Genomic DNA, 13,741 nt, shown 5'->3' with positions numbered 1-13,741 from the left:
TTCTTGCCTGGAGAATCCCAGGGACGGGGGAGCCTGGTGGGCTGCCGTCTATGGGGTCTCACAGAGTCGGACACGACTGAAGCGACTTGGCGGCGGCAGCAGCAGCAGCAGACTGTTCAGCATGAAGATTCCATGTACCTCGGCTCCAGCACTAACTTTTCTCATGCAGCCTCTCTGTTCTCTTCTGTGAGCTCTCATGGAAGCCACTGTTGGCCTCCAACCTCCTCCAGTTGTCATCAGCAATGTTTCCTTCTCGTTCCTAGGAGATCTCAGCCTTTCCAAACACAACGAGTCATTAAGAAGTGTTTTTAAAATAGGCATTTTCATATGGGTGTTTTTGATCTTGTTTATTTCAACTTTGCTATATGTTTGAAAATTATAAAAGTTTAGGGTTGGAAAAAATACATTTTTTCCTCCCCACAAAGTCAATAACCTCAGCTATTGGCACTGTCACAAGAGGTCTGCACTTTAAGGGGATGAACACGGAGAATACAGTTAACACACCCCAGGAAAGGACAGCAATTCTAGACTGAAAGAAGAGGGGAGAGTAAAGAGGGTACCTGGAACTCAAGAGTATCAAGAGTAGGAGGTGGCACCAGAATGACTTCTAATATTTTGGTTGTCATTAGAACAGTATACTCTTCACCATGCAGGGGTGTGTAATGTACTGTGTACTGGAAAGAGCGTAATATCAGAAGGACCTTGTTAGAATTCAGGTTTTGCTAGCTGTGAAATTTTGGTTAAGACACTTGACCACTTTGATTCCATAGTCCTCACATATGTAAAATGCTAATTATAATAATAACACTTGCCACTGGATGTAAAAGTATTGTCACTGGCATAGTAAAATGGTATAGTAATACTCTAAACTGGTTACAAAAATTAGAATGTTTTGAGGAGGGAGGTTGACATTTCCATTGATGGTCAGTCACTTGCTCTATCAGTGTTGAGAAGAGGGTAGGACTCTGGAGTGGGGGTTTCTTGCCTTTCTCATTACAGGACTGATTGACTTGTAAAGTCCACATTCCAGTTTTGGCAGTATTGTTTAGGGAGTCAATCTTAGATGCCAAGACCCTCTCCAGCCTTTCTGATGATTGTGTGTGCATGTGTGCATGCTAAGACACTTCAGTCCTGTCAGACTTTTTGCGACCCTATGGACTCTAGCCTGCCAGGCTCCTCTGTCCATGGCATTCTCCAAATAAGAATGCTGGAGTGGGTTGCCACGCCCATCTTTGGGGGATCTTCCCGACCCAGGATGGAACCTGTCTCTTACCTCTCCTGCATTTGGCAGGTGAGTTCTTTACCACCAGTGCCGCCAGGGAAATCCCTACTAATGACAGTCGCTCAGTTGTGCCTGACTTGTGACCCCATGATCTGTAGACCGCAAGGCTTCTCTGTCCATGGAATTCTCCAGGCAAGAATACTGGAGTGGATTGCCATTCCCTTCTCCAGAGGATTTTCCTGACCCAGGGATCAAACCCTGGTCTCCTGCATTGCAGGCAGATTCTTTACCATTTGAGCTTCAGGGAAGTCCTTCTAATGACAGTGAGTGAATGAGTGAAGTCGCTCAGTCGTGTCCGACTCTTTGCGACCCCGTGGACTGTAGCCTACCAGGCTTCTCCGTCCATGGGATTCCCCAGGCAAGAATACTGGAGTGGGTTACCATTTCCTTCTCCAGGGGATCTTCCTGACCCAGGGATCGAACCTGGGTGTCCCACATTGGAGGCAGACACTTAAACCTCTGAGCCACCAGGGAAGCCCCTAATTGTCCCCAATTCCTCATGACAAACCCCTGTCTTTCCAGAATAGCTAGTTTGTAACTGAATCCTGACTGACTTGTAACTCTGTGGGGAGTACCCCTGTGATATAAAGGAATTATCTTATGTTGGGTGGGGAATAAATGATTAAGTAAAAGTTTTAGTAAGATAATGACACATACTCCAGATAAAAACAAAGCTGGAACTAAGGGGATGAGGAGGTGAATATTGGAATTTTAAACAGTTTGGTGGTCAAAACTGCTGCTTTGAGTAACAGTGGTCCTGGAAGGCCTCCCTGATAAGATGACTTTTGAGGCCCAACCATCTGCCAATTGAGTGTAAGACCCAGGCGGAGATAATGCGTTAAAATGCAATTATCCAATTACTCCTTTCCTTAGATAACCCCCTGCTGCTACTAAGTCACTTCAGTCGTGTCCGACTCTGTGTGACCCCATAGACGGCAGCCCACCAGGCTCCCCCTGGGATTCTCCAGGCAAGAACACTGGAGTGGGTTGCCATTTCCTTCTCCAATGCATGAAAGGAAAAGTGAAAGTTAAGTCGCTCAGTCATGTCTGACTCTTAGCGACCCCATGGGCTGCAGCCTACCAGGCTCCTTCATCCATGGGATTTTCCAGGCGAGAGTACTGGAGTGGGTTGCCATTACCTTCTCCCTAAATGATGCTATTTTCCACCTCCAGGTGGTTATTTTATTTACCCATAACAAACATGGCAGAAAAGGCTTCATCCTGGCCACCAATAAAGATGACCACAGTACTTCCTGTGCTTGCCCTTAACAAAGATGGAATCATGACTTCCTGTTCAGAGGTTCTTTGCCTTCAACAAAGATGGTGCTTATGGTACAGGTTCCCTGACAGTTTGGATTCCGGTTGCAGTTTTTTTTTTTTTTTCCCCTTAAGATACGTGTTTGCAGACGTAAGTAACAGGAAACTGGCATCCCCCTATCCATCTTTTCTTAAGGACCCCGCGCCGTGGCGTCTGCGGCCTGGTCCCTGTGCGGCTCCCACGCTCGCTAACTTCCTCGCGGCGTTTCGGAGCCGGCCGGGTTGGGGTGGCGGTGGGGAGGGGTACCTGGGCCGCTCTCCCTTCGGTCCGCTCTGCAAGTCATTCCCAGCACCCTTTTTTTTTAGCGGGTCAGGTTTCCCGAAAATCTTTCGTAGTTCTTCCCGTTCCTAATACCACAGAGCTTCAGCTGATGAGGAAGGGAATGAAAAGAAATTCCACAAGGGCGGGGGCCGCCAAAGTGCACACCCCTCTGCTCACCTGCCGCCTCTCAGGGTCGCCCGCTGTGCTTGTACTTTATGTGTCACGAGGCCCCACCTGCCGCCTTCGCGGCCCCTCCCCGCTACTTACTCTTCTAGCCATAGCTCTCCTCACTGATGCAGTGGTCTTGGAGACAAGCCTTCAATGGCGTGTGGATTGTTTTATTTTTAGTCTTTTAAAGGAAAAAACCCCACGACATTAAGTGTCCCATACATGTGTGGCCATGACAGTGTTGTGATGGAGATTCAAAATTCTTCCAGACATTGTAGATGTAAGATGTATGCCATAGACAGGGCATGAACGCTTCATGTTCTCCTTGAAGGCAGTGGTGTATAGGCCTTTTCTCTTAGGGAAAAAGACCCTTAAACTCACTGGTACCTGCCGGTTTCTGGCCCCACTCCCCTTGTTGTTCAGCTTCTGCAAAAGCACACGGTCTAAAGGGCACTTGCGTGCACCTAGGCCATTTCTGCGGTGGTGGGTATCTCTGATGACGTCAATGTTAAAATAAAAGCACTATTTCTTCCCAAGTTTTTCAGAATGAAATGCTGCTCTGTAATCCTTAGGTAAAAGCTGCTTTTTAAGCAGGGTCTCTGATCCACTTTTCCCCAAATCTCTTTATAGAACAAGGAATGGAGCTAGGTTCCCATTGTGTAGAAAAGAAAAACAGAGAAGAGGATTCATGTTCAGTGCTGTTCATCATGTTCTGAACCATTCAAAATTAATATTACTTGGCTTAACAGCCACTGTGGCCTGGTGCTTTGCTAGGGTTCAAAGATGTCCATGACCTTAAGGAGCTTGCATTGAAAGACACTATCTTTAGGGGCTCATCAGACTTCCTGTGATCTGAGTTACCATTTTGTCTCTTACCAGGGGGAAATGGAGGCTAGAGACAAGCAAGTGCTTCGCTCCCTTCGCCTCGAGTTGGGTGCAGAGGTACTGGTGGAGGGGCTAGTCCTCCAGTATCTTTATCAGGAAGGGGTCTTGACAGAAAGCCACGTTCAAGAAATTAAAGCTCAAGCCACAGGCCTCCGGAAAACAATGCTACTGCTGGATATTCTACCTTCCAGAGGTCCTAAAGCCTTCGATGCATTCCTAGATTCTCTGCAGGAATTCCCTTGGGTAAGGGAGAAGCTGGAGAAGGCAAGAGAAGAAGCCGTAGTTGAACTGCCTGCAGGTAGGCCTCAAAAAGTTCACCCCAGGCCAGCTCCAAAATTGTTGAAACTATGCCCTTTGGATTTGAAGTTGCGATTTTAGTCTGGCTGGAGGTCGGTGGATCCTGAAAGTGGGTAAAGAGTTTGGTCTGAGGGCACAGGCTGTTGGAGGGACCAGATGAGGAGATGGAATTATGAAGTGCAGGGAAGGAGAGAGGAATGGCCCATGATGGAGAGGTGGAGGAGGGAACTCCGAGGATACATTTAGAAATACTTCCAGGGAAAGTTGGCAGGTCACTTGGGAGGCATGCTCTCATGTGAGAGCCAGGTCATATCTTAGTCCTTGGCATCGGGAGCCATTTAGAAAGTGTAGATGGGAAAGCAGGCTTTCGGCTTCTTGATAACTAATTTGTGGGGTGCCAGAGCGGCTGGCTGGAAAAGGTCAGACTCCTGAAGGAGACCGCCTCCAGGAAGGCACGCCTGCACCTGTTTCCTGTCCTGCATGGCCAACGAGAATTATGTGGAAGGCTGGCTTAGTTTGTTTTTAAAGGCTATTGATTTAAAGGCATCCTTTTTAGTTTGACTTTGTTCAAACACCCAGAGTATTTACTTTTATAAGGACAGCAGTTTTTTGGGGTGGGCAGTAGGTGTCTCATTTTGATTTTAAGGAAAGTTGGAAGCTATGGAAAAGAGAAACAGTCCTGGTGCTATCAGCGTGGCTTGTAGCAGGAAGAAGATGTGATAGGAAACACTTGTTCATGCTTGACACCTCCCTGTCTTCTACTTTCTGCAGAGACTGAGGAGCAGAGAACTGAACTGGCAAAAAAAAAAAAAAAAAAAAAAAGAAGGAAAAAAGAAAGCTAAGGTTTTTACAGCAATGATAGTTAGAACTACTCCAACTTAGGGGTCCCCAGAATTTGTTATTGCTGTTTTTTAAACACCAATATAACTGGTAAAAAAAAAAAAAATACCAGTAATAAAAAGACCATTTGTGGCTTAGCTGGTAAAGAATCTGCCTGCAATGCGGAAGACCTGAGTTCAATCCCCAGGTTGGGAAAAATTCCTGGAGAAGGGAAAGGCTATCTACTCCAGTATTCTGGCCTGGAGAATTCCATGGACTGTATTAGTCCATGGGGTCACAAAGAATTGGGCACGACTGAGCAACTTTCACTTCACTTTGTTATTTTTGTCCCATGGTCCTCATATTTTGAATGATTTTCCAGACCACATGTATTAAATAATACTGATTAATTCTTCTGTTTTTATTAATGGCATATGTCTGAATGTTTGATCTGTATGAGATAACTGGTTGACTTAGGAAGGCCTTGTAAAACCCCTGTGGGAAAAGCAAAAATATTTTCATTTCATTCAATTGAATTGAATATTTCAGTTTTCAAATTGGATTATCCTTACAAAATAAAATACTCCAGGTGTGTGAACAAAGCTAAACTGAAGTAGCTAAGATGTTTCTACCACTTGATTGAAAGCAGAATAAATAACGTAGAAGTGGGGAAATGGTAAAAGAAACGTTAGGGAGTCCATGTTACATGATATTTGACTTAGAGGTTCCTCTTGGCAATACATAATTGGAAACAACAAAACAGACAAACTGAAAGCTTATTACTACCAAAATATTTAATTTCATAATCATTGTGGGTGTTGTAAATAGTACTTTTGTATGTTGTTCAAAGAGGTATGACCCCATTTTCATTTCTTGCAGTTCATTCAAAGAACAATAAAAATTGAAATTATGGTTTTACTAATGTGAAAGTTAACAGAGATGTTGAAGAAAAAAATTTTTTTAAGAGAGCAGTATGAATCATTAGAGTGGGGAAAGAATTGAAGTTTGGGAAAATAACATTTGTTAATTCTGTGGAAGAGGTCAAATGGAACAATAGGTTGGCTGCTGCACAAATGAAATCCTCTTCATTGTTTTACTTCTTGTTGAGTAACACTGCTATTGAAAAAAATATCCTGAAGAGAGAGTTTGATTTATGTAATGCTCTGTGTACCTCCCACATTGGCAATTACACAAACTCACTTTTTAAATAGTTTTTTATAATTATTGAATATTTTTAAGTAAGATTACAAAATATAATCAAGTATGAAGAATAGTGATAAAGTGAACACCCATTTCCCTGTCACTTAGTTAAAAAAATTATTGCATGGCCTTTGAGGACCCCTGGGTGTCCTCCCAATCTTAGCTCATCCCTAGCCTCCACAATAAACCCCAAATTTTGAGTTTATCATTCCATTCTTCACTTTGTAATTTTCCATCTTATAAAAATCACTTTTAAAATCAACATATGTTATGGGAAATTCACTGCACCATAAGTTTCAGCACTATCTATGTATGTAAGGCATAGAGGAAATGATATACTTTAAAGGAGTTGTTAGTTAACAGCCTTCTTTATTTGAGACCTTAAACCTTAAGTTTTTAAATCAATTAATTTGATGGCAGTATTTTAATTATAAAATTAAATTAGGACTGAATTGGAAACCTATTTAAAAACATTCTGTGAAGAGTACTAGACTTGAAATGCCTTCAGTTTAATGTCCCTATAAAACTTGCAAATGGACCCAGAGGCCTATTTCCCAGGATCCCTGTGCTTCTTCCGTGTTGTAATGGAGTAATTTTAATAAGCTTTTAAATAGTACATTTAAATTTTTTAAAAGGCATGTTTGAATTTTGAGGAATTGGAATGTAGGAAAATGTGGTGCTTATATATACATGTGTGTATACGTGAACCTCTTCTGATTTCTTACTCATTTTGGTTGCAATTATTAATTTGTGTAGGCTTGGTGGTCTCCTCTTGGGAGGCTTTGAAAACAAATGGGGAGGAATGGCTTTCTCTTTGGCCAAGAGGTCAATCCTGATTGACCTGCATGAACTGATTTTATTTTATAAAAAGTTTTCTTGTTTTGGTCTTCTTGTTTGGTTCTTGGTTTTCCTTTTGTTTGTCTGGTTAATTTTTGTGTTTCACTTGTAAACTTTGAGCTACCTCAAAGGCCATATTTGGTGATTAATTCCAGTTAGTTGCTTTTAATTTATTTTCTGGGTGTCATTTTTTAGAAAAGAATCAAGTTGTAGCTTGATCCTCTCTGTTCTTCTAAACTGTGCCTCCAGGAAATCCCAAAACATAAAAACAAAAAAGCAAACACCAAAGAAAATACTTTAAATCTTTGATTGTCTCAGAATATGCCTAGATAACGGGTATCCCTATTTTTGTTGTACATTTTTTAAAAAGCCCAGCACTTTAATGGATAATTGACTTCTTGTTTTTCTCACCTTATAAAGACTTTTATGTTTTAAAAGAGGAATTCTGGTGATAAAATGACTTAATCCGTTTTGGCACCATGGAAGGGACGCTTCAGTGTGTCCCTTACTGGCCAAGGTCACACACTAGACACTAGATCAGCTGGAAATCCTCCCGGCTCCTGGCAGGTCACTGAGAGGGTGAGGACGGTGCTGAATCGGGATAAACGTGCATGTGCTTGCGTGCCTGGCTGCCCACTACTCATGGGCCCCTGTCTAGGCTGACAAGCTCATGCGGGTGCCCGAGCTAATCTGGATCTGGAAAGGAGGTTTGTCAGCAGCCTGGTCACACCAGCTGGTAGGACTTAGCCTTAAGTCATGATGGGAGAGACTTCTGGGCCCAAGGACTCCCTGTTCTACCATGTTGGCCCCGGCTGTGGGACTGGGTCTCTGCCGTGATTCCCACTGAACAGTCAGCCTGGCAACTCTTCTTTTAATTCCAGTCCTTTTTAGGCTCAAGAGTTTTTTTTTTTTTTTCCCTTCCTTTCTCATTGGGCTAAATTTCTGCTTTTATAGTCTCTTAGCCACCAGCAAGGATGAAGGACGGATACCTTGGAATGCAGCTGATCGCCTCCTGTGTTAGCATCGGATGCCTGCTGGAGTAGCTGTCCTGGGGCTGACATTTGTTGTAACTTTGCCTGAGCTGGTTCTCGCCATGGACCCTTGCCCTGGACTGTGTGGCTGCCCTCACAGAGCAGGATGTAGGGTTGGCTTGTTTCCTCTCTACCCCAGAGTCTCCAGGACTCAGCCTGTCCCTTTTGGAGCTGGCCTTGTGTGACCACGCAGAACTGCACCAGTCACCGTTTCAGGATATACTCAGGCTGTCAGATGTATACTTGGATACATCTGAAGTTACTGAGAAATAAAGGGGGAAAAAAAACCCCCCAAAACTGTAGGTATTATAATAGGTTTATTAGAGAGATTTCTAGGGTCGGATTTTTGAATCATACCATGAATTCATACCTACTCTGGGGCTTCCCTCATAGCTCATTTAGTAAAGAATCTCCTGCAATGCAGGAATATGCCTGCAGTGCAGAACACCCTGGTTCGATTCCTGGGTCCGGAAGATCCCCTGGAGAAGGAAATGACAACCCACTCCACTATTCTTGCCTGGAAAATCCCATGGATAGAGGAACCTGGTGGCTGCAGTCCGTGGGGTTGCAAGAGTCAAACATGACTGACTTAGCGACTAAACCACAACCTGGGTATGGTAAGTTCAGGGTTGATCTTAGTTCATCAGACTCATGGTCTGTTCAGACCCTTCCTCTGTGGCTGAGTAGAGTTCACTCTGTGGCATCCTGTGTCCTAGAGAGGGTGTGCTGTGTCAGCATTCAGAGCAAGACCCCTCCTCGTGCTAAAGGCAGAGTCTACGGTGAGCCTGAGCTTGTGTGTGTCTCCAGCACAATTATCATATACCACTTGAGGGCTAAGTAAGTGCCAGGCACTAGTTAATAAGCCTCTTCAGATCAACTGAGAAGATCCATTCATTCATTTGGCAAATATTCGTCCGGACCACGTGCCAGACATTGGGTGCTGGGGTACTGTAGTAAACAAAGCCCCTGCTCTTCTGGACTCCTGTAGTCTCATGGGGACAGACAACAAGCAAGTGAATGAAGAATACATCAGGTTGAGAGTGCTTTGAAGAAGAACAGCATGCAGGGTGGTGAGGAGAGGCTTTCCACAGTAAATGGGGTGGTCAGAGGAAGCTGCTTTGATGGGAGGACATTCAGTACAGACCTGAATTCTTCAACAGAGTGGATGCCTGGAAGAAAAGCTTTCAGATAGAGGAGACCACAAGTGCAAAGGAACTCAAGTGGGAGCTCCAGTGACAACATGGCTAGAGCCCAGAACTTTCTGGGGGAATAGCCTTCCTTTTGCAGAAGGCAGTGGCACCCCACTCTAGTACTCTTGCCTAGAAAATCCCATGGATGGAGGAGCTTGGTAGGCTGCAGTCCATGGGGTCGCTAGAGTTGGACACGACTGAGCGACTTCACTTTCACTTTTCACTTTCATACATTGGAGAAGGAAATGGCAACCCACTCCAGTGTTCTTGCCTGGAGAATCCCAGGGATGGCGGAGCCTGGTGGGCTGCCATCTATGGGGTTGCACAGAGTCGGACACGACTGAAGCGACTTAGCAGCAGCAGCAGCAGCAGCAGCAGCCTTCCTTTCGGAAAGATGCTGCATCCCGTGGCTGGTCGCTAAGGCCCAGTCTCGCCTGTTTGTCGTGCTTCCCAGAATATGAGATGCGTGCACAGCCATAATCTTGGGTGGTTCTTAAAATGATTTCAGGTGATATGTGGACATGGAATTAATCCTGTTTTAATCCAAAGGAAAACCTCCATTTGGTACAAGTATTTCTGTTACGTCTCTTGCAACCCTTGACAATTTTTCTTCTTAATAGACTGAAAAAGCTCCTCATTCTTAAAGCCTTTTATGGACAACAGTATTGTTAGAATTCAGTTGTTTTGCTTTTTTTTTTCTTGTATTATTGTAGTGGTTTTCTTCCATTTATCACAAGTAAAACAGGCTTCTATTTTTGAAGTTCCTTTAAAACACATGGTATTTAGAAATGAGTTAACATAAAGGAAAATACTAAGAAAATAATAATGGTATGAGAGACAGCAAAAAGCGTGAAGATGTTTTTCATGTATTTCCTCTTTTAAAAAGAGCAATGGGAGTTTGGGGACAGGAAGCTTAGTGTGGCTGGCATAGTTGGGGTAGAAAGGCTCTAACCATCCTTCAGACAGAAGGTAACATCTAGTCAAGATGCTTTACTGTTTTGCTTTCTCAGTGGATGCACAGTAGCTGGCAACTGGTTAAATTTACTAGCAGAATTGTGAGAATGACTTAATTTTAAGTTGTCTAAATTGTAAATGCCTTCACTTGCTAATGTAATAAGTTAGCAAAATGGAGAAACATCCTGATATTGTGCACTTTTAAGTTTGGAAAGGTGATGATCATAGATCATCTGATTTTACTCTGAGAAAATTGAGGGCTAGGGAGATGAAGGCAACTTGCCCACAATCACACAGCTAATGTAACTTGTTGTCAAGACCAGAACCCAGGCCTCTTGACTCTGGATTTAGGACATTTGCTATGTAATTTTGGCTCCCTACTGGCTGAGAAATGGAACTATATAAAGCTGTAGTGTTAATAATCAAAATTAGCCTTTAAAAAATTGTACTTATGCTTTTCTCTTCATTTTAAGGGGAAATTTTCAAAGGCTTTTTGAGGTATACTACGGTGAGATTTTCCTAAAATATCTTATTTTTATTGATGCCAATTTTAATCATTTAAAAGGAAATTTTGATGTGTCAGCCCTACATTTTGTCAGAAAGCTCCTCCTCCCACCCTGTCCTTCCCCTCTTCTGCAAGGCTGACATAAAGCAAGAGCGGAAGACTTTTATCAAGTATTTATGGGACTGATGAAATAATGCATCTGTTGGCAGCAAACTGCTGCTCTTTCTAGGAACAGCAGACCATGTGACAGGTCTCTCCCCAGGAGGGATGCCTCCATATCACTCTAAAAAATGGATTTAATGTTATTTCCTTTTTGAAATCCTCCCTGTGATATTTGTTTCTCTCTCCTGTGGATGTATGGGTCGCTTGGCTATATCAGTCATGCTGATCATGCTGATCAATCAGGGTTGATTTAGCTCGGTGGTTTTCAACTCTGGCTTAAAAAAAAACAACCACCAATGATCCTCAGTATTTGCCCCAGGCCAGTTCATGCTGAAATCTTTGGAGGTGGGGTCTGGGCAGTGGTGTTAAAGACAGAGGTGCAAACACAGGCATGAACACTTTCCTAGGTAATTTTAAAGTGTCGCCAAGGTTGAAAGCCTAAAGACCTCACCATCAGATTGGGCTCCTTTTTCACCTGTTGCTTCCCAGGAACGGCCCTCCTAAAGCTTTGTGCTTGCTTGAAGAGTTGCTCTTATTTTCAGGTGGGGGACCATGAAAGGAGGTAGGAATGGAGATATAGAAGGATAGGTAGTTTTGTTTTAACTCTGTGCTCACCATTGTTTTTAATTCTTTGAATTCTGTAAACAGTGTAGCTTAAGAATGTTCTAGCATTTCATACCCCATGCAGGTGTGAGTCTACTACCAGCATTAAACTCCATTAGAACTTTGTGGGGATTCATAGGCTCTGTGTTTATAGAGAAAAACTGATGGGAGGGCTTTGAATTATCTGGTGAATTTGGATTTGGGGGAATTACTTTCATCGTCTGTTCACATTGTTTGGTAATTACAGACTGCCCACAGTACTGTGAGCGCTGGAGATCAAGCTGTGTCCAAATGGAGACAGAAGCTGCCAGCGGAGAGTGAGTTGAGTGTTGCCGTCAGCCTCAGGCGTGCGTGCGTGCTCAGTTGCTTCAGTCGTGTCCAACTCTTTGTGACCCTGTGGACCGCAGCCCACCAGACTCCTCTGTCCATGGTCTCCTTCAGGCAAGGATACTGGAGTGGGTTGCCATTGCCTCTTCCAGGGTATGTTCCCGGCCCAGGGACTGAACCTGTGTCTCTTACATCTTCTGCATCGGCAGGCAGGTTCTTTACTGCTCCTGCCACTGTCAGCCTCAGAGGGAGCTGATGGTGGCTGAAGGACGCATGAGGGGAGGAGAGGCGCAAACGGCCAGTCGTCAAGACCGAGACCGGCTTGGTCTGTCTGTCTGTGGGTTGGTCAGACAATCTGTCTGCCCACAGTTTCAATTTATAATAAAAAACTAATTTTAGTCTTTTCTGTGTCTCACAAGAGCCTCAAATAATACTAGTGGAATAATAATCACAGTATTTATTGGGGGCTTACTTTACTATGTGCTTGGCACTGTGCCAGGACCTTTGCATTTATTAATTCATTTAATCCTGACAGTAACTTGATGAGGTGGAAGGTATTATTACCCTCACTCACAGAGATGTTAAGTCACTTGCTCAAGGTTATACAACATAGTTAAGTCTAATTTGGAATCTAGAGACTTTGACTTCAAAGACTGCTGATTCATGTCCTGTAAAGACACTTTCTCAAAATTTGCATTTCTCTCCTCCCTAATCCTGAGAGCCTGTGGTGCTTCAGAGCCTGTTATCTACCAGTCTGCTTTCTTCTGCTTTCCCCTACTCCAGTCTGTCTCAGAAGTGCAGCGTCAGGGGCTTTTCTTTCTCTTCCCCACCTATTGTCTAAAGGCTAATTCCTGGTTGGTCTCTTTCTCCCGCATCTCTCACTTTATCCTTTTATTTTAGCGGGAGGAGTAGGGTGTAATGTGAGGCCATATGGGGTCAAGGAACAGGCCCCTGGGTACCTTGAGAGAAAAAAAAAAAAAAAACCTCAATCTTCTTGGCTATGGTCAGGAGATGGTGCTTCGGCTCTTCTAATCCGGGAATCAGGCCCCACTTCTGCAGCTCCTAAATCATGCTGTGGAAAGTCATCAGTTGCAATAACCAGCTTTTCTGGTGGCTCGGCCTCAGAGTTAAACTGTACGTTTAGCAAGGTAGTGTTCTCTTGTTATGGGTATAGTTCAGACTTGTAGGCTGCTGTTGTAGCTAGCTGCAGGAATGTTTGCCTTTACTTAATTTTAATAGGCAGCTGTGTTTATACTTGTTCCTCAGTTTGAGCAGTAAGGAGTATATGGATATGATTCTTTGGAGGACTTCTCCCCCAGAAGGGAAAAAGGAGTACATTGTCCTTTTCCAAACAGTAAATTTGAATTGAGAAGGAAATGTGACTTCTAGAAGAAGTTTGGGGCAGGTTTTAGTCTTAGGCTTTATTTTTGTTAGTGTTTTAAAAGAAATCTTAACTCCTTGTGAGAAGTGCCAAGTTGACAATTCCTGGAAATGTTCATGTTCTATTTATGCTCAGCACCAAAGCAGAGAGGGTGGCGACGCTGTTACCAAAATAATACTGCTGAGATGTAGCAAGTGGCAAACGAGAGGCTTGTGGTTTTATAACCTAAATATAAGACTTTGAAAGCATCTCTCAGTCCCCCATTTGTCCATAAGGTGTATGGGGGCTGGGTGGTAATGGTGCCATTGTTAACGGAGAATTCAGAACAATCAGAGCACGTCTTCTGGGACTTGCCCTGTTGTCAGAATTGGGGAAGGTTAGAGCCAGAAGGCGACTTAGCAGCAGCAGCAGAGCCAGAAGTTATCTCAGAAACTTTACAGATGGGGAAACTAAGGGATGCAAGTTAGTCAGACTTGTATGTGGGCCCTCTGGTTCAAGCAGTAGACCTCTTGCTAACATAA

At 43.7% G+C, this 13,741-nt stretch overlaps 1 protein-coding gene across 2 annotated transcripts in view; it reads left to right on the top strand.

The window, feature by feature from the left end:
- Window positions 1-2,443: 2,443 nt before the first annotated feature.
- The window catches only part of CRADD (CASP2 and RIPK1 domain containing adaptor with death domain), a 193,585-nt gene continuing 182,287 nt past the window's right edge, over window positions 2,444-13,741 (top strand). The window contains exons 1-2 of one of the 2 annotated variants that reach the window (XM_045165491.1): window positions 2,444-2,690; window positions 3,909-4,212. In XM_045165491.1, the coding sequence (XP_045021426.1) occupies window positions 2,484-2,690; window positions 3,909-4,212 (511 nt within the window). In that variant the 5' untranslated portion in view covers window positions 2,444-2,483. The remainder of the gene's footprint in view (window positions 2,691-3,908; window positions 4,213-13,741) is intronic. The other variant, XM_006064489.4, reaches the window with a different exon arrangement.

Source organism: Bubalus bubalis, chromosome 4, assembly GCF_019923935.1.
Source record: "Bubalus bubalis isolate 160015118507 breed Murrah chromosome 4, NDDB_SH_1, whole genome shotgun sequence".
Lineage (NCBI taxonomy): Eukaryota > Metazoa > Chordata > Mammalia > Artiodactyla > Bovidae > Bubalus > Bubalus bubalis.
This window is presented reverse-complemented; position numbering and strand designations above follow the sequence as displayed.